The following is a 27,183-nucleotide window of genomic DNA, read 5'->3' as shown; positions in this document are numbered from 1 at the left end:
AGGACATAACCATGTTTGCCTAATCATCCAGGCAGATTTAGTGTGGTGAACAGATTGGTGTTTTCACAATTTTGGTAGCATTTTTCTATAAGATTCCTGGTTTTAAATGAAGAAAAAGATATTGGTTCGGTTTTTCTAAAAACTAGTTTAAGTTTTAGCGTGGTAATTTCTCTAAGCTGTTCATCTTTTGGAAATAATAAGGTCTTGTACAAGGAATTTTAAACAATGAGTTTTTTTTTTTTTTTTTTTTAAAAAAAAAAAAAAACACCTTTTCATTGAGAAGGGTGAATATAAATTAAGTCTGACAGAAAGGGTAAAATACCAAAGCCTGTTAGGAGAAAAAGCCACCATAGGCCAAGGTGATAGGATGAGTGTTAGCAGCCCACTCATTTGTTCATCATCTCTAGTACCAAGTCTGTGGCTTTTCCGGGGGGGTAGGGAAGTGGAGTTGCTTCAGTACAGCTTTGCTAATTGCCTCTTTTTTCTCCTTCCCCAGATCTCTTTGGTTCGAATGCCTTATGCGTGCAAACTGCTGTTTCAGGAGCTCATGTCGATGAGCATTGCACCTCGAATGATGAGTGTTTAGCTCTTTTAAAACATCTTTGTGTCTTGTTTCTATGATACAGCTTAAAAAATTTTTTTAAAAACAAAAATGTACTGCGCTGTGAGAAAACACACTTTTATTTGTTTTGTTTAATGATATGCATGCTTTTCTTTTGTAAATAGACAATAAATTTTTGTAGATAGTCTTGGTGTGTTATCTTAATTTTGTATTTCACTGTGTAAAATCAGTGAATATAGCTAAAGTGTTAGTGGACTGGATGAGAAGAAACTGGTTACTAGGCAAGAACAGGGGCTGTAGTTCCCCACGACTACTTTTAGCTGTGCAGACTAATACATTCTGCAGGTTTACAGCTCAGCACCTTCACCTGTTTAAAAAAAAAAAAGAAAGATAAAAATTAGTTACACATATGGATATGGTTTGATTTTCTAATTTTGAGGTAGTGTAGTATTTCCAAATAAATGAAGATGTTAAAATGTGGGGATAAAGAATGTGTGAGGATAAATTGGTAACGGTGGATGGTGGGAGTGCTCTTTGCATTTGAACTACCTGTATATGATTTTTAGATGTGGAAGGTGATTTTGTTGTACTGGTCCATCTGTAAGAGAGGGACCTTATAGAACTGGGAGAAGCACATTTCATAGGTGAGCAAGATAAGCTAGAGAGACACTAAGGAACTTTCCTTTGTCTTCCAGTTCTTATTCAGAATTGAAAGTGGAATAATCAATGGCAGAGCTGAGGCTCAAACATGCCTCTGAGCTACTGCTGTTTGTTCCATCACTTGGCTTTACACATCTTGGCTGAAAAGAATCTGACCAAACACATCTTTACTTCATATTTCTTCCTTTCATACCACAGCTGAGTGGTCCACACAGTGGAATGGTTTTTACAAATGCTCACAATAAATTTTGTTTTTATTTTTGGCTTAAGAAAAAACCAGTTCAGACATCAGTCTAACAGAACTATATAAATGGAAAGTAGCATGACTCTCATTGACAGTGAAGTGGATAGAGGCAGAACAGAATTGAATACCTGCCAATATACTCTTTCAGGTTTTTTTCTTACAAAAGCTCAAAGTGAAGGACCAGAATTGTCTACAAATCACTTCCTTTTAAACGGGAATCTAATAGTCACAACATCAAGGAAAATGTGGTGAAGATAGAAAGTTATGGAAAATATAAACCATTCTAATCAGGTTTGAGTTTTGACTCTTACATGTAAGATAAAGTGAAAGCATCTAAGTCATAATAGCATTCCATCAACCACTGAATGTTCTCTTGGAGCCATGCACTCTAAATTTTGATTACATACTTAATGCCATTCCCTTGTGGATTCCTAACATCAACAGAATTTCATTAAGAGCTGTCTGATACTTTTATACTTGGTTTTGTGCTTTATTAAACAGAAGCACTAAGGAAACAAATGTTAATCGCTCAGTCGTATTTGACTCTTGTGCGACCCCATGGACTATAGCCCACCAGGCTCCTCTGCCCATGAGATTCTCCAGGCAAGAGTACTGGAATGGGTTGCCATTCCCTTCTCCAGGGGATCTTCCCAACCCAGGGATCAAACCCAGGTCTCCCACATTGCAGGCAGATTTTTTACTGCCTGAGCCATAGGGAAGCCCAAACAAAAGCACCAGTCATTTTTAAATGCTTATGAGATTTATTAGCTACCTTTTTTCACTGGTATTTCATGTAAGGCATCAACCACTGTAATTTTTGCTGATGCTGAAGCCTGTCCTTGGGAGTTGGATGCATGGCACTCATATTCTCCGGCGTCTTCCTTACTAAGAGGAGATACCTGTGAAAGAAAAAAAGATCTTCAGTTTCTCTGTGGTGGTCATCTTTTTCCAGTGGCCTCAATTAAGTCAATTTCATAAGTTTCCTAACATGACCAAGGGGGTTCATGGCAAAGATGCTGCTAGAAATAGTACTAGTCCTGTGCTAGGAGTAATTATGTAGCTATCAAATGCTCTGCCAGGAGGATTCCTACTATGAGAAAAAGCGATGGACAACTTTAGATCACACTGCATAGGTTAAAAACAGGATAGGTGCACATATACTTGTTTGAGGGAGACCCTGGTGTAGGGTATGTAATCTAAGAACTAGGGACACTAGCCTTGCATGTCCATGGCTATCAAAGATCAAGTAGAATTAATAACTTATTAAGGCTTGGGTCATTTAGTTCCCTTTTGCTTTGAACTCCTAGGGGGCAAAAATTTGTTCTCATTTATTTGGTCGTTTCCAAAACATCCTAATAAACTCCAGCTGTTTGTTTTTTGTCTGTTTCCTCCGAAAGAGAAAGCTGCTCTGTGGTCAGACTGTTCTAAAGAGATGTGGAGGAGCAGGCGAATGCTTCGAGCCTGGCAGGACACTGGCACCTCCAGCCGGTTTGCTGTGTCTTAATTCTAAGGGTGAAGCACTTGTCAGCTTGGTACTCACCAGCACCCAGCCAGTGACTTCATGCTTCTCTGGACCGCCCCGGGTCTGGATGGCCAGATTGTCTCGGTCGCCAGGCAAGAGTTCTGTTCTTTGAACTCCATAGTGACCCCTTTTTACCTGCAAAAAAAGCAGGGAGGCGGGGGAACAGTCAGCTCTCTGCACTGAATCATCAACTTGGAAGTGGCCAGTATTTCTAGAATTGCACAGGGTATACATCAGAATTTCTAACTGGATTAAACCTAGAAGTTTCCATATTACTCTCTCCTACATACGTAGAATATACATTCTCTTTTATTCCTTCCTCTAAGCTTGTGTATTTAAAATTAATGTGTTTTTTTGCATGCTTGGGGAATATGAACTCGTACTTTCTGCCACTGGCTGCCGTCATTCAAACCCTTGTAAATTTGCTTGTCAGCGTTGGGCCTTGTTTGCCATATGCCATTTTGACAAACCGTCGCCGTCTTAGGTCTGACACTTGGGACCTTGTGTAAGAGCGCAACTCCTGCAGCTCTTCCCTAACAGCCTCATCAATAGAAAATAACGAGTCCAAAGCCGATTCCATTACTCTGTTCAGAGGGCTGAGGGTTTGTTCATCAAATGATTTACTAAAAGGCCTGAGAGCAAAAATGCCTGTCAAGTACAAGCCGTCATTGTTCTCTTACAACAAAACTTGCTGCATATACCTGTGCATGTCCTGATGAGATTCAGAAAGAGGAAGAAAAAACTCAGTTTCCTTGGCTTGAGGCCACTAGTGAATACTTCTACTTTCCTCCTCTCATTTTTTAAAAAGGCAAACTTAATATCTGTTCATCATATAAACTTTGGAAAATATATAAAGATTCACAAAACAATAAAATTTGCCCATAACCTCTCCATATGTATACATTTAGCATAAATTTCTAGAAGCAGAATTGTTGAGACACAGAATATAAATATTTTCAGGCTTGTGATAACAATAGGTTTAAAAATATATATTAAAGAATACATGAGGCAATGTTTATTTCCATCCCAGGCCATCTTTAAGAATTAGGTTGATGTTTATTGTTATTAACCTTTGTAATTAGAAAGATGGATTTACATTCTCAAATAGGTAGTTTTCCTTTCCTCTTATAATTAAGCAAATCTTGAGTTAGACCACAGTACCTACTTTTTTTTGACACTTTACATCAGATTTGCTTCTCTTACTTGTGAGCCCACTGGCACCAAACAGTTACTAAACTGTTGTCTCAGCATCAAAACCACCCTTTTATTTTCTGCTTCATGACAGCGGGATTGGCACTCTGCAAACCGTGTGGAATCTAGGCTAACTCCTACTCTGTTAAAAAAAAACCCTAGGCGTTACTGATCTGGAGTGGCTGGTTTTCACCTGTTTGCTTTTTTTCCCCCTGAAAGTCCCCATTTTGCCACTATTAGAGAAAACTAGGTATCTGAGTATTTTTCGCAAATGAATTTTATAAAGGCAGATACATTTAGTAGGCCTCTTCTTCCCTTCCCTTCCCCAGGTAGCTGGCAGAAATGGTTTACACTAATGCAGATTCTGAAGCAGTTACTTAAAAATGATTTTAAATAATGGTTTTAAGTATTAATTTGATTCAGTGGTTAAAGTAATATGTCTCTGGTCTTGATATTCAGAATTCTTTAAGGGTTTTGTATGTGACCAAAAACAGAAAAACACTACTGCATCAGATAGTGAATCTTGGCAGCTGAGCTGTTTGTCCTCAGCTCATGTAGCTCTCAGGAAACAGCGTTCTCTGCCAATTAATGACTCACTCTGTACCAAGAAACTTTTAAGTACTTGATTGTAAAATAAATACCTATATTCAACAAAACTCATATTTAATTAGCAGATTGTAAAAGTTTTATACCATGTAGAAAACACAGAAGAAATACAAACAATTTTTACACGGGAAATTCTTTTACAGCAAACTCCTTTACCGCATCACTTACGTAAGGGGAACTTGTTGATAAATACATTTTCAGTTTGAGAAAAAGATGCAGGCTGGGCTGACAGAAGTTCTACATATGTGCCATGGACTGGAGGTTTGTACAGCAGAAAAAACCGCCTAGAAGTCACTGCTCACCACAGACTCAACTAGGAGAACCAGAAGGGGGAGACCCAGGAAGTCACCTCAGCCCTCTCCAGTTGTATTTCAGCTGCAGCGAGCAATAACTAAGAAAAAGGTGCCAATGACGGCAGAATGATGCATTAGTCTGATTCCTACAGGTTGATAAACGTCAAGCATTCACTGAATTTCAGGGATCTTTTATGCAGCTTAGAACATATTTGCTGTGCCTTTCTGGTGAAGTTTCAGAACTTTAAGATGAAATAGAATCTGTAACTATTACAATTTTCAGCCCCACAGCCACTGTAAACAAAAGACAAAATGGTTGTCTAGGAAAAAAATCTGTAATACATGACAAAGGGTCATTATCCTGAATGTGCAAAAAAACCACAAAATGATAATAAGAATCGACCCCGTGGAGAAATGAGTAAAGGCTACAAACAGGTAATTCATATAAAAAGAAAATCTAAATGTGAAAATATTTTCAATGTAGTCAAGGAAATAAAAGCAATAATGATACTTCTACTCATCATTAACAAAAACTAAAAAGGGGTAATATTCAGTGCTGGTGAGTATGCAGGGAAATGACACCCATACATTGCTGGCGGGGAGGGTGAACTGTTAAAATGAATATAGAGCACCACAGCAATCAGACAAGAGAAAGAAAAGATAATCCAAGTGGAAGGGAAGAGGTAAAATTGTCATTATATTCAGATGGCATGATTCTATATATAGAAACCCCTCACAATTCCATAAAACTACTAGCACTGATAAATGAATTCAGCAGGATACAAGAGTAACATACAGAAACCAGTAACATTTCTTGACATTAACAATGAAATACTGAAAGGGAATGCAAAAAAAAAAAAAAATATTGCACCCCCCAAAATAAAACACTTAGAAATGAACCTGGGCAAGGATGAGAAAGACATATTCTGAGAACTGTAAAGCATTAATAAAGAAAACTGAAGATGATTCAAGGACATGGAAAGGTCCCCTGGAGAAGGGAATGGTTACCCACTCCAGTATTCTTGCCTGGAGAACTCGACGGACAGAGGAGCCTGGCAGGCTACATAGTCCATGAAGTGGAAAAGAGTCAGACACGACTGAACAACTTTCACTCACTCATGTTCTTGGACTGGAGGAATTAATATTGTTAAAATGGCCATACTACCCAAAGCAATCAACAGATTGAATGCAATCCCTATCAAATTACCCATGATACAGAAAAATTACCTATTTTTCACAGAACTAGAACAAGTAATCCTCAATTTATATGGAACCATACAAGACCCAGTCTTGAAGAAAAAGCAGGAGGCATAAGCCTCCAAGGCTTCAGACAACACTGCAAAGCTACAGATATTGACACAAACAGACATGGATCAATGGAACAGATAGAGCACAGAAATAAACCCACACACCTGTGGTTGGTTAGTATTTGACACAGGAGGCAAAAATATACAATGTGAAAGACAGCCTCCTCAACAAGTGGTATTGGGAAAGCTGGATAGCCACACGTAAATCAATGAATTTAGAATATACCCTCTCACCATACACAAAATATATACAAACAGTTCATACAACTTAATAACAACAAAAAAAACCCCCAATTCAGTAGAAACGTGGTAAGACCTAAATAGACATTTCTCTAAAGAAATACAAATGGTAATAGGCACATGAAAAGATACTCAAAGTCACTAATTAGTAGAGAAATGCGAATCAAAACTACAATGGTAGGTATCACCTCACACCAGTCAGAGTGGCCTTCATTAAAATCTACAAATAACCAATGTGATGTGGAGACAAGGGAACCCTCCTACATCGTTGGTGAGAACGTTAGTTGGTGCAGCCACTATGGAAAACAGTGTGCAGTTTCTTCAGAGAAATAGAATTTTAATTTATGATTCAGCAATCCCACTCCTGGGTATATATCCAAACAAGACTATAATCCAAAAAGATACATGCATCCCTATGTTCATAGCATTATTCACAATGTCCAAGACATGGAAACAAGTAAATATCCATTGACAGATGAATGGATAAAGAAGATATAGACTTATATACAGTGGGATACTACTCAGCCACAAAAAGAGCAAAATAACGCCATCTGCAGTAACACGGATCTAGAGATTATCATACCAAGTGAGGTGAATCAGGAGAAAGGCAAACACCGTATAGTATCATTTATATGTGGACTCCAATATGGTAGAAATGAACCTATTAACACAAAACAGACATAGACCCACAGACAGAGAACAGACTTGCGGTTGTAAAGAGGGGAGGGGTTTGCAGAGGGATGCAGTGGGAAGCTGGGATCAGCAGATGAAAGCTATTAGTGCATATAGCATGGATAAACAACAAGGTCCTATGTATAGCTCAGATAATAATATTCAGTACCCTATGATAAACCATAATGGAGAAGAATGTAAAAAAAGAGAATGTATATATCTATAACTGAATCACTTTGCCGTACAGCAGAAATTAACACAACATTGTAAATCAACTACACTTCAATGAAAAAGAAAAGAAACAAGACAGAACTCCTTGAAGACAGGAACCAATGAGACTAGCAGAATGCATAAGACATTGCAGATAAGAAATAATGTTTATTGTATTCAAGGTACTAAGGAGTTCTCTCAAAAGGTACAGTGCCTCCAACATGTTTAACATTTTCATAATTATTAAAATCAGGTGGTAAAGTTTTTTTTAAAAGAAAATATTCTGACGATGTCTATTAAGACTAAAATAAATCTTTTAACCTAGTCATGTATCTTTGGGGGAATATGTCCCTATAGGGAAAAAAGTCAGTTGCATGTAGGATATGTATACTCAAATGTTTCAGGTGATTTATTTAAGGTGATGAAAAGTTAGAAACACAGAAATTGTGTTTAATAATTATGGAACACCCACAGTTGGAATATTATGTAGTCCTTGAGAAGCAGGCTTGGAGGGATGCCCATGAAATATTTCTTGAAAAAAACAATTTCAAAAAAAAAAAAAAAAACAATTTAAGAGTAATTGCAAACTTCATTCCCATTTCAACCCATACTCTGGGAATATGTGTCTGTATACATATGGGCATGAATGGGGTATAGAAAGATACAAAGTTCATACTGGTTATTTCAAGGAGGGGAAGGAGGTGGGAGGACATTATGAACATCTTTGGATAGTTTCTCCTTCTTTAACAATCACTCTTTTTTTTTAACTGAAAAAAAAATATTCTTAGAGGTTCTGAGCCCTAATCTGAAAAAATGTTCAGGCAGGAAAAGAATGGAATAGAAAGCCTCTTAATCTTGGAAACACCTAAATGTTTGGGAGAAATTCTGGTCTCTCGCCGTCCCTGTAAGCATCCCTCTGACTTACCAGGGTTAAGGTAAATACAGCTTTTTCAGTTCATTTCCCCATTTCAAAATATGGCTCTTGTAATCTTTGTAGGCTGGGTTTTTTTTTTTTTTTTTCCATTTATTTTTATTAGTTGGAGGCTAATTACTTTACAATATTGTAGTGGTTTTTGCCATACATTGACATGAATCAGCCATGGATTTACATGTGTTCCCCATCCCGATCCCCCCTCCCGCCTCCCTCCCCATCCCACCCCTCTGGGTCTTCCCAGTGCACCAGCCCTGAGCATCCGTCTCATGCATCCAACCTGGGCTGGTGATCTGTTTCACCCTTGATAGTATACTTGTTTCAGTGCTATTCTCTCAGAACATCCCACCCTCACCTTCTTTTTTTTTAATAAAAAAGTTTTTATTGGGGTATAGCTGCTCACTCTAGAGCAAACTCCAGGAGACAGTGGAGGGCAGGGAAGGCTGGCATGCTGTGGTCCGTGGGGTCACAGAGTCAAACACAGCTTAGCAAGTGAACAACAACAGTTGCTTTACAACGTTGTGTTACCTTTCACTGCAGCAAAGTGAGTTAGCTATCTGTGTGCATACACCCCCTCTCCTTAATCTCTCCTTCCCACTGAGCTCACCCCAGGGCACTGGGTAGAATGCCCTGTGCTGTCCAGTGCATCAGTTACCCATTTCACACACACTGCTCTGCCGTGCTGAGTCGCTCAGCCGTGTCCGACTCTTGGCAACCCAGGGACCGTGGCCCACCAGGCTCCTCTGTCCATGGGGATTCTCCAGGAAAGAATACTGGAGCGGGTTGCCATGCCCTCCTCCAGGGGGTCTTCCCAACCCAGGGATCGAACCCAGGTCTCCTGCACTGCAGGTGGATTCTTCACTGAGCCCCCAGGGAAGCCCATTTTATACACAGTAGTATATATGCCAATCCCGGGAGTTTCGTTTAAAAAAAAGAGGAAAAAAAATATATGTATGGGACTTGTTAAGGTCACGCGATAAGTACTGGTCAGAATAGCACAGGCCACTCAGCAGGCTGGGCCTGCCATAGAACTGTCCTCGTAGCCAGAAGGGCCTCAGAGAGGTCATCCTGTCAGTTCTGCTGCTGCTAAGAATCTTTGAGCAAGAAAGACATGCTACCTTCTTGGAACCTCAGTTTAACAAGGGAGGATTCTAAGATTCATTTATGTCCAAAAAGAAGTTCCATGCTTAAATTGGATTTGACGGGTGATCTTAAGTATAAATCTGTATTTCTTAACAGTCTGGTTACCAGGGGAGTGGAGGAGAAAATAAATGGCCTGTTTAATTCTTTAGGTCAGTGACTTTCAAAGTGCTCTGACATGGCTCATAGTAAGAAACACATTTTGCATTGCTATCTGGAATATACAGAAGAAAAGTTTTATGAAATACCTTTACTAAAGGACTTCCCTGGTGGTACAGTGGATAAGAATCCACCTGCCAATGCAGTGGACATGGGTTGGATCCCTGGTCCAGGAAGATCCCATATGTCTCAGAGCAACTACAATCCGGGCGCCACAAGTACTGAGGCTGCGTGCCACAAGTACTGAGGCTGTGTGCCACAAGTACTGAGGCTGCGTGCCATAAGTACTGAGGCTGCGTGCTGCAACTACTGAAGCCTGTGTGCCTAGAACCTGTGCTCCCCAACAAGAGAAGCTACCCCAAGAAGCCTGTGCATCTCAACAAAGAGTAACCCCCGACTCACTGCAACTAAAGAAAGCCTGCGTGCAGCAACAAAGACTGTAACCAAACATAAATAAATAAGAAATACCTTTACTAAATGTGCCTTTACTTAAGGTATTTTCTGTTCTACTTTTTAGTCTTTAAGAAAATACTGGTTGTGATCTCTACATTAAATTCAAGACTCACTGATGGGTCACGGTCTATAGTTTGAACAACACTGCTTTAGGTCATGCATGTGGCAAATTACATTATGAAGACAGAAGAAAATCAGCAGAACCTGGAAGTAGGGTTTTTGTTTGTTTCAGACAATCTATAGAAAAAAATTTTTTCTGTTTCTTTCTCCTCGCTCCCACTCCATCCATTCCCACCCTCCCCCAGAACTCCTCCAGTTGACAAGCCCTCAAGGGACCCAAGGGATCAATCCCAGAGGATCTCCAAGTTTAAAGGAAAAGATTCCTGAGGCTAATTTACTCCGTGTGTTTGGGTACATTAGTTGCAAGGATGGCCAGAGAAAGGACTGAATTACTCTCTGCCAAGATCTGTCATGATGTTGGGTCTTGTCAAGATCTTTCATGATCTTTCATGGCCTGGGTCACCCTGGCTTCTCACTGTGTGACCCTTAGAGAGCTGCACAGAGCTTTTCATGAGAATCCTTTGAAAAAGTTGTTCCTTACCTCTTCACCCCCTGGAACAAACCAGAAACCTCCGAATAAGCAATGAGGAGCACCAGCAGCTTTCACTGAAGGCCAAGAGGAATACATCCACCAGTTGAGTTTATGCTCGTCACTGCTCCTGCCTTCCCTTTAAAAAAGTAGTTTACTGAGGTAAAGTTTCATCCCTCCGTTTAAAGAAATCTCAGCTGTAAAGGGCGGCTTCCGTCACCTCTGCCTACCCCTACCCCAGGCAGGTTCTGGAGTCACCCTTGTTCCGCTCCATGAGGGCGCCACACCCCTCTGGCCACACGGGGGAGCCAGAGGTTAGCAGGTGACCCAACCTGGGTCAGAGTCCTTCCCTGGGAATTTTACAAAGTAGCACGGTGATACCCTCTTTCCTCTGGGGTCTTTGGAGTTGCCGGCGACACTATCGCCTATAGCACGGAGGAATCTTTCTGAAGCACAAGGAGAAAACGAGATCCCCTACACCGAGAGCAAACAGCCAAGAGTTGGAGTTGTGACCCCACTTGGCGCCCGGACGCAGATGCCCTTGAGGCTGGAATCATCCCTCTCCCCCACCCCCGTTGTGTTGTTGTTCCCTAAACTAGTGTGAAGTGAGTCTCTACAGCCTGCAACAGAAAGAGTTCTGACTACGGGAGCCACAATCACTCCTGGAGTTCCAGGAGTTGCTCCTCTGTTCAGACACCAAATCAAGTAATCAGGACAGACGTCATCCACCTCAGAGCTGCTCAAGAAGCAAATCAGCTGAAGAGGGACTTCTGGCTATGCCTCTCAACTGAAACAAGGTTTCCCTTTTGTTAGCATGAGCTTGATGATTTATACTCCGCAGACTTGTGAGGTTTAAACAAGTCAAAATGTAAGGGCACTAATGTAATGTACATTATGACTGCGAAGTGTTACAGTATCACCTGATTTGGCCAATCTTTTCTCGTCCCTTCTACAGGCGTGCAAGGAGTTTGTTGTCCTTCATGTGTGAAGATAACACTCATATACAAGATAACGCTCTTCAAAGGGAAACATTTTCAGGAAGAGTAGCTAACTTTGCCTGAGCACCAGTGATTTGGCCGGGCGACTTCCTATGTAATCTTTATAAGAATTCCAAGCTGCGTTCATCACACAGTGGAAAAACTGAGGGCTAGGGTGACCTTCTCCCCAGGGAACATTTGATAACATCTGGAGGCATTTTTAACTGTCACAGTGGGATGTGTGTGTGTGTGCGTGTGTGTGTGTGCACGCACATGCGAGAATACACATGTGCTCCTGGCATCTAGGGGGTAGAGGCCAGGGACGCTGCAAACTCCATACAGTGCACAGGGCAGCCCCCGCAGCAAAGAAGCATCTGGCTCAAGATGCCAACAGTGCTGCCGCCGAGACACCCTGACCTAGAGAGAACTCAGCCAGCCCGCCTGAGGAGCTCACAATCTTAAGCACCATGTTATACTGAGATACACACATGCACTCAGAGGGTGGGATGTGTGCCCAGCATCACAGCTCCTCCAGCCCCTCAGGCTCGGTGCTGGGGGACTATTAACAAGAGCAAAGAGGGACTATTCCGGAGGTCAGGGAGGTTGTTTGATGAGACACAGGGCCGGTGTCTAGAAGACTGTGGGAAAGCTTTGACTGGCTGAGGATTCTAGGCCATTCCTCTCCCGTGCAGTGTAACTACTCATTGGTCAGTCTAAGGTGTCTTCCTGAAGTCTCCGCCACTGACCTTGTTCCAGATGAGGACAGGGGTGGGGATTCCAATGACCTCGCAGCTCAAATACACCTGGGCACCAGTGACATTCCAGATGTCCTTGGGGGGCGTCACGATGGAAGGACCTAGGGAAGGGTGCACAAAGCCAAATCATGTTTTTAAATAGTCTTTAACATCCGTCAGCACGGTAGAGATCTGCAAGTGTTACTAGAAGTAAATACTTGGTTATGTTTGGGAGACTGTCCCCTCCATTGGTTGTCTGAAGTTACTTTCAAAGACCAGACCAGCTTCCCCCAGCCACCAGCAGGATTTTAAGCTATACTTCGGTGATGCATACATTTTGACAGTCAGAAAACAATTAGGAAGAAAAATTTACTGCTTACAAAATTTTCTTCTCCTGTGATTCATGCTTAAATGAGTTTTAATTTACCAGCTGTTGTGCTTACCTGCAACTTTCCAATTAATATTGTGAACTCCCAAAATAATTAATGTTTTTCTTTTTTTATATACTAGTATTTCTGTTTGGAGAGAGGGGCAACAACCAATCTTTACTCTTTGGGTAATAGAAGGAAAAAAAAAGTCTCAGAAGATTTTTGCAAATGCGCTCCACTGTTAATTCACCAGGCACAGCCCCAGGCGCCCGAGAGAGTCCACGTTAGAGGGAAGCAGCCTGGAATCCCGGGAGACAGTACAGTCCTTCCAGAACCAAACCTGGCCCAAAGTCAAAGCTCGAGGCCATTTCTTCAAAGAATGAGTTAATTATTCCCTCTGAATTTCAGCTCTCCACTGCTTTGGGTCTTGGAGCTGAATAAAGTATCTAACTGCAAGGACATCTTGCATCAGAGTCCTGGGAAAGGGACAACCTTCCCTTGGGGCCTGGAAAGTTTTCTGGCATAATCAGCATTCAAAGGGCACGAAGTCTCCCCTCTTGCAACAGGCTATTTCCAGCCCACAATTAATTTCTTGAAACAGAAAGGAAATGACAACAGCATGTAAGAGTTTTCCCACTCATCTCAAGTACTGAAAGCTGATTTTTAAAAAATCCCTCAGGGTAGTTTTATTTTTTCCCTTTGTAAGAGCAGGCAAAACATAGTTTTGAAAGCTCTAAATATATTTCTTGCTTCCTTCCCTCTAAAGCCTAGATCTGAAAGGAAGCATGTCTCTCGGCTAGGGGTCTCAGGCATTTCTGTGGCAAACGTGTGCACAGTGAGCACAGCGGGTGTGGACTGCTGGTTCTGTTTCCGACACCGCCTCGTCTGTCTTCACCAACACCGGGCCCCCGCAAAGGGCAGGGCTGGGCCTCACCGCATCTTGGGCTCCCTCTAGGGCCCTGGGACCCAAAGAACTTGGACACCACACAGCGGATCTGGCTCAAGCCTGAGGGCCCTGTGAGGCTGTCCTCCTTCCCACACAGACTTGGCAGGACAGCCTCAAAGCTCAGGGGATCTCAAGGGAGTGTTCTGAGAAGAATGCACCAGGGTTCGGAGACTGGGGGGGCCCGGGAACAAAGCTGCCTCTCACGTAGCAAAACCACATGGGGAGTGCGAGATTCCTGTGAGATTCGAGTGCCTCAGCCTTGCAACAAGCCACTTATTTCAACTCGTAGCCATTTCTCTATAGACGGAGCAAGGAGCAGGGTCACTGGTCTTAGCCAAGGCAGTTTCTGGAGCCCACATGGAAGAATTCTAGCCTGATTTTCTGTCCCATGTCTTGAAGACATGTTACGGATTCTCTGACAGCCTAATTTTAAAGCTAAGATGTCCTTAGTTTTAATATAGTCCAATGTATCAAATTTTTCTTTTATGATTGATGCTTTTAGTGTTCTGTTAGATTTTTTTTTGGGGGGCCCAGATCAAGCCCATAAAGATCTCCTGTTTTCTTCTACAAGCTCCATGGGTTCACCTTTCATATTCAGGTTTTGGTCCATCTTGAATTAACTGTTGTGTATGCTAGGAAGTAGAGGTCAAAGTTCATCACCCCTCCCCAAAAGACAACTGACTGCTTTGACATCATTTGTTGAAAAGACTATCCTTTTCCTCCTGTAAGTGGTGCCTTTGAAGTAAATCCATTGCTTATATATATGTGAGTCTATTTCTGGACTCTCTACTCAGTTCCATTGCATTTAGCCTTGTACCAACAACCATGGTATGATTTAGAAATAACTATTAAAACTAAAGCACTGAATGGAGGCTAGATCCATTATATCCATCTCCCTTCAATTCTCTCCTTATTTCAAGAGGCAGAACATTTCAGGAGGAGCAAAACTTCTTTAAAAACATCTTAAGTGAAAGTTGCTCAGTCATGTCCAACTCTTTGTGACCCCATGGACTATATAGTCCATGGAATTCTCTAGGCCAGAATCCTGGAGAGGGTAGCTTTTCCTTCTCCAGGGTATCTTCCCAACCCAGGGAGTGAACCCAGATCTCCCACATTGCTGGTGGATTCTTTACCAGTTGAGCCACAAGGGAAGCGCTACCCAGAAATACTTTGAATAAGCACCAGCCCCAGAGCATTCAGATAAGGACAAATCATGCTGTGAGTTCCCACCCCCTCTCTCCCCATGCTTTGAATATATATATTCAACCTCAGGTGAATGCGCTGAGTCAATATTCAGACCAGAATTTGTCAACTCTGCTACCAGGCCATGCCTAGAATTCTACAAGAATTCTATACCATGAAAATCTGTTTTACTCACTGACTCCTGTTGAGTTGATGGGGTGGAGAGGCAAAGGAGGAACCATTTGGATCAGTTCCCTGCACAACATTTATGAAAACCTTTGCTATTTCAAACATCCCTGAACAAATGCTGACCCACAGAGACACCAGGTGGACATGATTTGTATGGAAGTGAAGGATGGTGAAAACACTTGGGGCTGATGTGGTGGCAGACCCAACACCGCACCCCTCCCCACTCTGAAGAACCACCATCCCACATATTCCATTGACAAGCAGTTTCACTGCCTGAATTACCTTGAATTGCATGTGTACCACACAATTAATTTCCTGAAGGTTCTGTCCTACCTCACGAGAGCAGCTGACAGAATGACTCTTTACCAAATAACTTCTCTTTCCATGTTGCCTTTTTTTCCCAAGAAGGCCAAAGCAGATCCAGAATTATTTCTGTTTTTAAGGATAAAGGAACTTCTAGTTCATTCTGAGCTTATTTTCGGGCAGAAAGCTCAAAATCAGTCCTCAAGGCCAAGCCAAGGGTAATAAAATTGCCATCTAAATCATGCTCTGTGTTTGGATTCCATTTAAAACGAGTCACAGACTATTTAAACATATAGGGACAAACACCCAGATAGGTTCAGGTTCAATTATTTATTTATCCTTGTCTTTGTTCCAGTAAAGACTTCAAGCCACTCAAACATATGTCTAGCAGACATCCTGCACAGAGTAACTGCCCACTGCCTCTCTCCTCCCCTCCCCACCGTGGACCTCCAGGCAGCAACCAAGCTGCAGCAGTGAGGTCCGGTGGCTGGAGTGGGGAAAAATCCATCCCAAGACCTTCCTCACTTCCAACTCTCCCTCCTTTTCTGTTTCAGATGAGTGCCTCTGACCAGGGTACTCCTGGTACCTGGGTTTCTTTCTTACCTTTCTCAACTCACTTAGTTCTTATTCCATTTCATTTGATCTTTCTCAGCTCTCTAAATGTATTATATTGCTCCCTTATTTTTCATAATTCTTGCCTGGTAAGCTTAGGTGATCTCTTCCTTTTATTCATTCCTTGAAGGGAAAGAGGAAGAAAAGGAAGGGAGGAAGGGAGGAGGCAGAGGAGGAGGAGAGGAAAGAGAAAATGAAATACAGAAAGAGCCGGATCTTAAAGTCGTAAGGAAGAAGAAAGTTCTAAGTGTGGAAGAAAAGTGAAATTCAATTTAGTGAGTTAGTGTCACCTTAAAAGTACCTGGAAAGAGTCAGATCATCCCAGGGAATGTCCACCTAAGTCTACGTTCTCTCCCTCAGTCACTTTTTTTTTGGCTGCGCCATGTGACATGTGTGATCTTCGTTCCCCGACTAGGGATTGAATCCACACCCTGTGCATTGGAAGCTTGTTAAGCCAGAGAAATACCCACTTAGAGACTTTTAATTAAGTTCTAGACAAATGACCTACAGACTACAGATTACTTACTGCTATAAATAGCAATGTTCTGAGAAATCAGTAAAGATACAGAAAAGGAAGAATTGTTGACAGATTTAAATCTGGAATATTTCAATTAGATTCTGAAGAGTTAAAGAAGGGTGGTTCCCACAAAACACACAAATGTCATGAGGAAAAGATCCTGAAATAGGATTAACTTTGAACTTGACAAGCAATTCATTTGAGCCAATCTTATACAAAGCTGTAGTAGAGAGGAGAGAGTTAAAATCTGTTGTCCTATAAAAAGCATGGGAATACTAAAAAAGAAATATGTGAACAATTTCCTAGTCTCTTACAGAACACAAAACACTCCCTAGACATGACCTGAGATGCCTTCACCATGTTATCATTAAAATAACAAACAAAACCCCCAGAGCTCTTTTGGGGAGAGAACACTTGGCCCTGGAGGCTTGTCTACTGCTTATAGTTAGGAGACCTTAGACAAGCCACTTAACCCATTTGTACAGAAGAAACTGGGGCAGGTCTGAGAATTTTCTTTTGGGTCAGAGGTGAATTTACCCATCAGAATGTGCCGTAGAGCACATTCATATGGCATCTTTAATATCCATGAAGTTTTGAGCTTCTACTGCCTGGTTCTGGGAGCTCTCACACCTCACAAATCAGTCTAGTGCACCACTTCATCTACCTAAATGCAATGTACAAGACTCATAACAAAGTTCATTCTCCCAGTGATCAAGAAAAATAGAGCTTCAATTATAAAAGTATCCGTGGTTACCAAGATAACTAATTTATTAATCTGAAAAAGTGGCACAGAAGATGCTGGGAGCGGTCATGTGTTGGAGCTAAATATATGTACTCCATTGAACCTGGGAAGTGGTCAAAAGTCAAATTCTTCCTAATAGTCAATTTTTGTCCAGTTTTGTTGATATGCTATTCAACCACATTTTCCTCTTCACTGCCTTCTTCATTTCTTCCATCATCTCTCCCATGTTTATCCTACAAATTCACCCTTCTTTCTTATTCTCACCAAAACTCATTCTCTGCTCCTAGCATTCATGCCCACTCCCTCATTATATGCTTATTGCTACTTCTAGAACCTTTGCTTATGCTGATGCACTTGCCTACGTGGGATGTCCTCCTTCCTTTCATCTGTTATCTATATCTTATTCTTTATTTGGAGCTCTAAGGCTGAAATTTCATCTCCCTTTTGAAATTTTTCTCACAGCTCCAGTTCCCTCTTAATTCTCTGCAATCTTTTGGACTCAGAATTAGTGCCATGCAGCTTAGTGCATGATTGCTCTCTAATGCTTTCCCCAGCAGGGCTAATTGAGAGATGTCAGTCTCCTGACAGAATTATAACTGAGCCAGAAACTCTGGAACCAGACATACTTCCTGTTCATTGGTAGGAGGGACAGATAAGATTGTATACAGTGGAAAAAGGGCAGCAGAAAACTCAGAACATAACATGACTAGTTATATGGAACTAAGAAGATAGTCACTATCTTGAAAATACACCAGTGTACACATTGCCTAGGTACCTAACCAAATGGTGCTATAGTCACTTCTTATTTATCAGCTAGAAGATTATTCATTGTGCTTTTCTTTAATCTTCCACTTGACTTCCTCTTCCTTCTAGGCTATTGTCCATTCGCCAATGAATTTGCACATGATGAGGGATGCAAAATAATTTAAATCTATGTTAGCCAAGCAAGTTCCAATGAGAAGGGTAGATCTGCTGTGGGGAAAGATCATCAGTCATCCTCACATCAAAAACAGGACTTCTATAATATGCAGGGTTATACCATTGACATTATAACTGAGTATTGATTAATGTGGCTAAGAGAGTCAAGTATAAAGATGTCTCCAAGTTATGGCAGATTTGCAGACCACACTAATCTTGTCTCTTAATGATGCTGGGTCCTAAAATAGCTCATAGGGAGTATGTGCATTCATACCAAAAAAGGAGGGTTTAAAAACGAAGTGAAATACCACATATGGAGATAAAATGTTCAGACAACTTGGCAAAAATCCCCAGATTGGATTCCGATAACACACTGAAGGGAAAAGCACCAAACAAAAGTACAAAATGGGAAAAGAATAGTAGGAAGGCACGATGTCCAAGAGGGGGAAGGGGATGAAACACATGGACACTTCCTGATATTAAATAAGGGGAAGCAGGAACTGAACAGCTAATTAAAGGGCAGAGCCATCTGCCAAGGCGAGTCATTTCGGGAACTTCTGGAGGTGGGTGACACAGCAGCTGACCCCAGGTAGGGGAATCAGGCACAGAGTCTCATGGGTGCAGGGCAGCAAGGGCAGGAGAAGAAGCACTATATCGTAAGCAGCACCACCCAGATGTAATTTCAGGGCTTTAGTTTAAGGCAACGTCACCTGGTTATGGACGCTCCAGTTGGTCATTTACCTTTCAGTGTGAGTGAAGACGCTGATGCTTGTGTTCACTTGCTCAGTTGTGTCTAACTCTTTGCAGCCCCAGGGACTGCAGCCCGCCAGGCTCCTCTGTCCATGGGATTTCCCAGCAAGAATACGGGAGTAAGTAGCCATTTCCTTCTCCAGGGGTCTACCTGACTCAGGGATGGAACCCATGTCTCCTGTGTCTCCTGCACTGCAGGTGGGTTCTTTACTGCTGACAGGCCACTGGGGAAGCCCTTATCATGACGGGGCTCTCTAAAACACTGCTGGGGTAAGAGTATGTGACAAATGATTCCTCTTCTTCAGATAACAATGCATTGAGGTGAGACAGGGATGTTTAACACATACAGACAGATCAAAATGCTACAGAGACAATAGACTGTGATGAGCTTGCAGCGCGGACTTTGGAATTAGGAATTCTGCTCTACCTACCACTTCTGAGTTACGTGACATGGAAGAAGTTATTTGACATTTCTCAGTTTATTCATCTGTGAAATGGGATAATACCTAAGTCATTAGATTATCAGAAAGATCAAACAAGATACAGCAATTAGCACAGGACCTGGCATGTGCAAGGTCAGTAAGTATTGCTGTGCTGTGTTTAGTCGCTCAGTAGCATCCGACTCCTTGTGACCTCATGGATGGTAGCCTGTCAGGCTCCTCTGTCCCTGGGGATTCTCCAGGCAAGAATACTAGGGTGGGTTGCCATGCCCTCCTCCAGGGGATATTCCCAACCCAGGGATTGAACCCAGGTCTCCCGCATTGCAGGTGGGTTCTTTACCAGCTGAGCCAACAGGGAAGCCCCAGTATTAGTTACTGCTTTAACTTCAAAGCAAATTCTTATGACTGAAGCTGATATAAATTGCTTCTTCAGAGAATGGAGAGGACACATGATTTGGGCAGGGGGTGGCTGGGAAAGGAGCTGGCATTTGACCAGGCCCTGAAGTTCAGAAGTCAGCCTCCTCTCAGGGACAGGTTTTCACTTTCAGAGACCTGCCTGAGCAGAGGTGTGCAGGCAGGAAAACACAGACCGGCTGATGGAACAGTGAGCACCCCAGTCCGGCTGGGTAAGAGGGAGGCAGAAGAGCTGAGACTCAGGTGCCGGGCACAGTGGAAGGCGGAGGGGGCAGGATTTGGGGCCCAGTGTGTCTTTGAATGTCAGAGAGATGAGATTCAAGTGGCATTTTGGGAGTTGACTTTAGAGGCCTTGACAGCAGGACTGGGACTGGTTAGGGATTAGGAGCTTAAATCAAGGTGGTAGTAATGTGAACAGGCTAATGGAATTCTGCCAAGAGAACGCACTGGTCATAGCAAACACCCTCTTCTAACAACACAAGAGAAGACTCTACACATGGAGATCATCAGATGGTCAACACTGAAACCAGGTTGATTATATTCTTTGCGGCCAAAGATGGAGAAGCTCTATGCAGTCAGCAAAAACAAGACCGGGAGCTGGCTATGGCTCAGGTCATGAACTCCTTATTGCCAAATTCAGACCTAAACTGAGGAAAGCAGGGAAAACCACTAGACCATTCAGGTATGACCTAAATCAAATCCCTAATGATTATACAGTGGAAATGAGAAATAGATTTAAGGGACTAGATCTGATAGACAGAGTGCCTGATGAACTATGGATGGACGTTCGTGACATTGTACAGGAGTAAGGGATCAAGACCATCCCCATGGAAAAGAAATGCAAAAAAGCAAAATGGCTGTCTGAGGAGGCCTTACAAATAGCTGTGAAAAGAAGAGAAGCCAAAAGCAAAGGAGGAAAGGAAATATATAAGCATATGAATGCAGTGTTCCAAAGAAGAGCAAGGAGAGATAAGAAAGCCTTTCTCAGTGATCAGTGCAAAGAAATAGAGGAAAACAATAGAATGGGAAAGACTAGAGATCTCTTCAAGAAAATTAGAGATACCTAGGGAACATTTCATGCAAAGATGGGTTCAATAAAGGACAGAAATGGTAGGGACCTAACAGAAGCAGAAGATGTTAAGAAGAGGTGGCAAGAATACACATAACTGTACAAAAAAGATCTTCATGACCCAGATAATCATGACGGTGTGATCACTCACCTAGAGCCAGACACCTGGAATGTGAAGTTAAGTGGGCCTTAGGAAGCATCACTGAGAACAAAGCTAGTGGAGGTGATGGAATTCCAGTTGAGCTATTTCAAATCCTGAAAGATGATGCTGTGAAAGTGCTGCACTCAATATGCCAGCAAATTTGGAAAACTCAGCAGTGGCCAAGGAACTGGAAAAGGTCAGTTTTCATTCCAATTCCAAAGAAAGGCAATGCCAAGAATGTTCAAACTACCACACAATTGTACTCATCTTACATGCTAGCAAAGTAATGCTTAAAATTCTCCAAGCCAGGCTCCAACAATACGTGAACTGTGAACTTCCAGATATTCAAGCTGGATTTAGAAAAGGCAGAGGAACAAGAGATCAAATTTCCAACATCTGCGAGATCATCGAAAAAGCAAGAGAGTTCCAGGAAAACATCTAGTTCTGCTTTATTGACTATGCCAAAGTCTATGTGTGGATCAAAATAAACTGTGGAAAATTCTGAAAGAGATGGGAATACCAGACCACCTGACATGCCTCTTGAGAAATCCATATGCAGGTCAGGAAGCAACAGTTAGAACTGGACATGGAACAACAGACAGGTTCCAAAAAGGAAAAGGAGTAGGTCAAGGCTGTATATTGTCACCGTGCTTATTTAACTTATATGCAGAGTACATCATGAGAAACGCTGGGTTGGATGAAGCACAAGCTGGAATCAAGATTGCCGGGAGAAATGTCAATAACCTCAGATATGCAGATGACACCACCCTCATGGCAGAAAGTGAAGAACTAAAGAGCCTCTTGATGAAAGTGAAAGAGGAGAATGAAAAAGTTGGCTTAAAGCTCAACACTCAGAAAACAAAGATCAAGGCATCTGGGCCCATCACTTCATGGCAAATAGATGGGGAAAGAGTGGAAACAGTATCAGATTTTATTTTTTTGGGGTCCAAAATCACTGCAGATGGTGACTGCAGCCATGAAATTAAGATGCTTACTCCTTGGAAGAAAAGTTATGACCAACCTAGACAGCATATTGAAAAGTAGACACATTACTTTGCCAGCAAAGGTCTGTCTAGTCAAGGCTATGGTTTTTCCAGTAGTCAAGTACGGATGTGAGAGTTGGACTATAAAGAAAGCTGAGTGCTGAAGAATTGATGCTTTTCAACAGTGGTGTTGGAGAAGACTGTTGAGAGTCCCTTGGACTGCAAGGAGTTCCAATCAGTCCATCCTAAAGGAAATCAGTCCTGAATGGTCATTGGAAGGACTGATGTTGAAGCTGAAATTCTAATATTTTGGCCACCTGATTTGAAGAGCTGACTCATTTGAAAAGACCCTGATGCTGGGAAAGATTGAAGGCAGGAGGAGAAGGGGTGGACAGAGGATGAGACAGCTGGATGGCATCACCAACTCGATGGAGATGAGTTTGAGTAAACTCCGGGAGTTGGTGATGGACAGGGAGGCCTGGCGTGCTGAAGTCCATGGGGTCACAAAGAGTCGGACACGACTGAGCGACTAACTGAACTAATGCGAACAGAGAGGAAAGAGGAAGACTTGAGAGATTATTCAGGAAGAACCAACACTGGCCAGGAACTGACTGGATATGGGGAAGAGGGAATGAGCTAAAAGTTGTAAGAGAGGGCTGTGACACCATGAACAGGAGCTGAATCTGAGGCGTCACCCTGGGCAATGAGGAGGTACGAATCCCACAGAGAGAAAGAAAACAGACGGGGACCAGTGGTACCAAGGTAAACATGGTCTACTTTACGCTTTAGCCCTGGAAGGCTGGGTGGGTTCCCTGGTACAGAAGGAAAACTGCTTTCCTGGCTCTTCCCTGGACAGCTTCTCTGGAGGGCATCCCATCTGCTCACTGCTGACACCTGGCCCATTCTCACCGCACACCATCCCAGGTAAAGCCAGGGAGTAGACAGCTGAGACACTGCTTAGCAGGGGCAGTGCATCTGAGTGCAGACTGTCCGGTATGATACAACCCTAGTGATGGCAAACACAGATGCTGAGAATTGCATTTCCTGTCTGACAGCTAGTTACCTCTGGGTTAATGAGACACCCCATTGTGGTTCCAATCTTTGATGCCAAAAATCTTTCTAGGCTACGTTTTCTGTCATAGACATTATTCAGATAGTATTCAGATGTCTCTCTATGATTGAACCTTGCAAGGTCTCAGAATTATCACAGGTTTGAACTGACCATGGAACATAAACAGAAAGTTGCTTCTTACAATCTGTTGCTTGTAAACAATCTCTTATTTGATGATGTCTTCTTATTCTTTTCCCCTAACATGGAAGAGCTCAATACAAGATGAACAGAATAATGACCAAGGGTCTGACTCCAGGCTGAGATTCCCATGCACGGGTGCTTCTGGTACATGCAGTCTGAGATTATCCTTGGACAAGTCCTGCATTAGGTGAAATAAATCCATGAAAGATTCAAAGCCAAGTTCAAACATGTAAGGTGAAGAGATCACTCGGGTGACCATGTGGGGGCTGAGCTAACCTGGGGCTGTGTCAGCAACATTGCCCATGGGTGAGCTCATGTATTCGGCAGAGCTCCCACAGAAGCTGAAATAGCTAGACTGCCTGTTTGACACTGGACTGACTGACAAGTTAAATGAGCGGGCTACATTTTTATTTGGTTTGAGCACAAGGAAGAACTGACTTCATACAGAGTACCTTTATGAATGGAAACGCCCAGATTATGTAAATGTACCTTGTTCATGCTAATGGAGCCTTGGAAATACTTTTTTCCCCCTGCATTTCATGGGCCTGTCCTATTTGGACTATGACTCACCTTAAACCCAACATATTACAATTTTGGGTCAGTTTTTCCTAGTCTGCCAGCACAGAACTGGGTGGGGAAGTTTCCACAGGAGGGCACTTATTGCCACCTGAATCTGGGCTTTCTAGAAACCCAGAGAGCGAGTTTCCCCAGGATCCTTCATCTTTGTCTCCCTGCCTCCCAGTGCCTGGCACTGTCAAACATCAGAAGTGTTTCTTGAACCAAGCTGTGAACTGCAAGAGGAACTCTTCCAGAAACTGGAGGCTACCTGCCCCCAGAACTTAGCTTCTGTCCACAGGCCCTAAGCTGACTGACAAGCACTGCAGTCTGGGCAGATCCAAAGAAAGATGTTCCTGAACCTCTGCCCCTGAAGGGAAGGATATGAGGGACTGTCCGGTGGCCTTCGACTTAAAAGAGGGTTGGACTGGCTAGAAGGCTGAAGGAGGCTAAGGCCTGAGCTCCCAGGAGGCCCTGGAAGGATCCCACCAGGGGGCCACTCCTGCTGTTTCTTGTCCACTGGATAGCCTGGCTTCCAGGGAGCTTCCCGCCAGGGTATTTCGTAGAAGACTAAAGCCATCAGCTCCCGGAGAATTAGGTAAGCTCTCTACTCCACTTTGTTCAAGAAGGAGACTTCTGTGGTTGGGAATCCCTCAGTCCAGGGTCCCCCTTTAGATGAGGAGTTATCAAAAAGAGGAGCTGTGTTCAGCCTCTGGGAGGTCATGCAGGTTGGAAGAGATCTCACAGAGGGGCGTCTGCAGGAATAACAGGTGCCAGACACACAACCAAAGGCACAAGCCCCGGCCGCCCAGGAACCTGCCTGTAAGAGGGATCCTATTCTGCCATGGCTGCCAAGCCTGGCCCTCACTGGGCTCCTCCGGGAATGTTTAACTGGGCAAGCCTGGGCCTGGGCTGCAGTCCCAGAGTTTCTCAGTCTGGGCATGGGGCCTGGCCCTGGAATTATTATTTTTTTCCACTCCCCAGGTAAAACCACTCAACTAAAACATGGCTGCAGAGGAGGAGATTCTCAGATGCTGAACACAGAGGTGGAGGGTAAGAGAGGAGGAGAGATTTGGAGAAACATTGCTCCCAAGTCTTCTTAGGGAGAGGCCGAGGGCAGTGGGAGATGCCAAGATTCAAGGAGAAGAGAGGACAGTCCCTGGAACTGGGGTGAGGGGTGAAGCGTGTAGAGACCCCATAACAACGCTTCTTAGTGTTACTATTACCGCGTTAGCTCTCTGGGGGATGGGGGGCCATGTCTGACTTCCCCTCCTTTGTCAGGCGCTTGGAGTTGCCTGCTCTCAGAGTCTTAGCAGTCCTCCTTCGGTGCTGTTTTCCATCTTCCTAAAAATAAAGCATTTGGCTCACAGCCCCAGCCCTGCCCCCGCCTGCTCTTAATGGCAACACCAGAGATGGGGCTCTGCGAGCGTTTGTGAGTCTCCCTAAAGAGCTCACTGAATCTGGACCCTTTGCCCATTTAGAGTCAGGTCACCTCTCTGCTAAGACATGTTCAGCTCGCCTTTGCCAGGGCCCAGAGCTGGAAAAAACACAAGGGAGGCACCCCCCCCCACCCCCACCACCCCCAGCCACAGGACACGGTGTGGGGTGTGCCGAGCCAGCCGAGCCTGGCTGGTTTTACTGTGGGGATGTCTGCGCCCGTCAGGCCCCGGGCTCTAGAGCGCTTGTGGTTACAGTTGCCTCCTTGGCTGACAACCCCAGACACTCATCAGCTGTGCCGAACAGCTCCTCCCTTCCCTTTCTCAGGGGTTTTCCTCTCCTTCTCTGGGGCCCTCCGGTTATTGCCTGCGCTCTGTGAGCTCCGCAGACTCGAAAGCTCGCAGTTATTTACCCCAGTCTCACTCTGTTTATCTCTGCCTTGCTGAGTGTTCTCAGATCTCCTCCCAGCTTTCTCGGGGTGGGGGGACTCAGCGTTACTCCTCCCACGTTCTGCATGTTCCCAGCGCTGCCCTCCAGGCTCAGGCTGGAGCAGGACTTGTCTCACTTCGTGGGCGAGTTCTCAGGTGTGTCTCCGAGCACTTGGACGACATTCGCTGCAGTGCACTCGCTTTGTGGACATGCCGTGTGCTCCCCGTATAACAAGACCTTCTTTCTGAGTGCTGAGGGGAAACATATTACAGGAGGCGCTAGATGTGGGTGCTGTAGACTACCTGAGCTGGGAAGGGCTGGATTGCTCAAGGAGCCTCAGAAGTGTCAGGAAACACAGCTCTGGAAGCCAGCGAAATGGGCATGTCCCTCCGATCACGGGGGACGAGGACCTCTCCCATAGGAGCTGGAGGATTTGAATAAAGGTTTTGTATCTGCATTAGTGAGGCAAGTCTTGCTTGCTCTTATCTGGTGGAGGCTGTCCTGGAGCCCACCCTGCTGGGTGTGAGCTATGAAAAATGGAAACCAGGTAATGAATGGAAAGCTATGTCACCGCATGGGTGAGTAGTTACCCTAGAAGGAGGGCCCCTGAGGGTATGAGAAGGCTCTTTGCTGCTCTTGTGCTTCAGTGGTATCCGATTCCTTGTGACTCCCTGGACTGTAGCCTGCCAGGCTCCTCTGTCCATGGGATTCTCCAGGCAAGAATGCTGGAGTGGGTTGCCATGCCCTCCTTGAAGGGATCTTCCTGACCCAGGGATTGAACTTGTGATTCTATGTCTTCTGCATTGGCAGTTGGGTTCTTCACCACTAGCACCACCTGGAAGCCCTCTTACTTTATAGGACCAGACAGCTTTACTTTGGCATTTTGATTTATTTTCAGACTGATTATTTTTCTATAATTAGTGGTACTTTCTCTCTCTGTCTCTTTTTGAGTTTTGTTTTCCTTGAGTTATAAATTCCTTTTATAATGCAGGGGGATAAAAGAAGCTTTCATGGATTCGGTAGTAAACTGGGTTTTAAAGGTGAAGACATTGCATCTTTATGAGGACTGGGAGCAACTGCATGTGAGGAAACCCATGGGGCCTGTGGTTGAAACATCCTTTCCCTCCGCAGGTGTTCCTTCTAGAGAAGCCATCAGCTCCAGCCTTGGAAATTTAATTCTTTTGTTTAAGTCAAGAAAAAGAATTTCCTCAGAGCAGCAGCTGGGATTTCAGACTTGGCACCTCTTCAGAGCAGCTATACATAAAAATAGGAAACTCATTCTTGACAAACTTGGGGGAGAAAATGTTCTTGAGTTTCCTGAAACTGATGTAGAAGCTGTGCTTTTTGCCTCCTTAGTCTGTGCCTTTGGGTATATTCTCAGGATATCTTTAGCAAATGTGTGGCCCCTTTAGGAAGGTGGGGGCTTCAGAGATGAGGCTGGTTCA

At 43.5% G+C, this 27,183-nt stretch overlaps 2 protein-coding genes across 2 annotated transcripts in view; one reads left to right on the top strand and one right to left on the bottom strand.

Annotated features, from left to right (window-relative positions):
• The window catches only part of POLR2B (RNA polymerase II subunit B), a 43,395-nt gene extending 42,646 nt beyond the window's left edge, over nucleotides 1-749 (top strand). The window contains exon 25 of the mRNA XM_061145876.1: nucleotides 497-749. Coding sequence (XP_061001859.1) covers nucleotides 497-586 — 90 coding nt within the window. The 3' untranslated portion in view covers nucleotides 587-749. The remainder of the gene's footprint in view (nucleotides 1-496) is intronic.
• Nucleotides 664-27,183, bottom strand: part of IGFBP7 (insulin like growth factor binding protein 7) — a 74,762-nt gene continuing 48,242 nt past the window's right edge. Inside the window, exons 2-5 of the mRNA XM_061145877.1 lie at nucleotides 12,503-12,612; nucleotides 3,007-3,123; nucleotides 2,239-2,365; nucleotides 664-929 (exon numbers count right to left, since the gene is read on the bottom strand). Of these exons, the coding sequence (XP_061001860.1) occupies nucleotides 910-929; nucleotides 2,239-2,365; nucleotides 3,007-3,123; nucleotides 12,503-12,612 (374 nt within the window). The 3' untranslated portion in view covers nucleotides 664-909. The remainder of the gene's footprint in view (nucleotides 930-2,238; nucleotides 2,366-3,006; nucleotides 3,124-12,502; nucleotides 12,613-27,183) is intronic.

The sequence above is a fragment of the Dama dama genome, chromosome 6, assembly GCF_033118175.1.
Source record: "Dama dama isolate Ldn47 chromosome 6, ASM3311817v1, whole genome shotgun sequence".
Taxonomy (NCBI): domain Eukaryota; kingdom Metazoa; phylum Chordata; class Mammalia; order Artiodactyla; family Cervidae; genus Dama; species Dama dama.
This window is presented reverse-complemented; position numbering and strand designations above follow the sequence as displayed.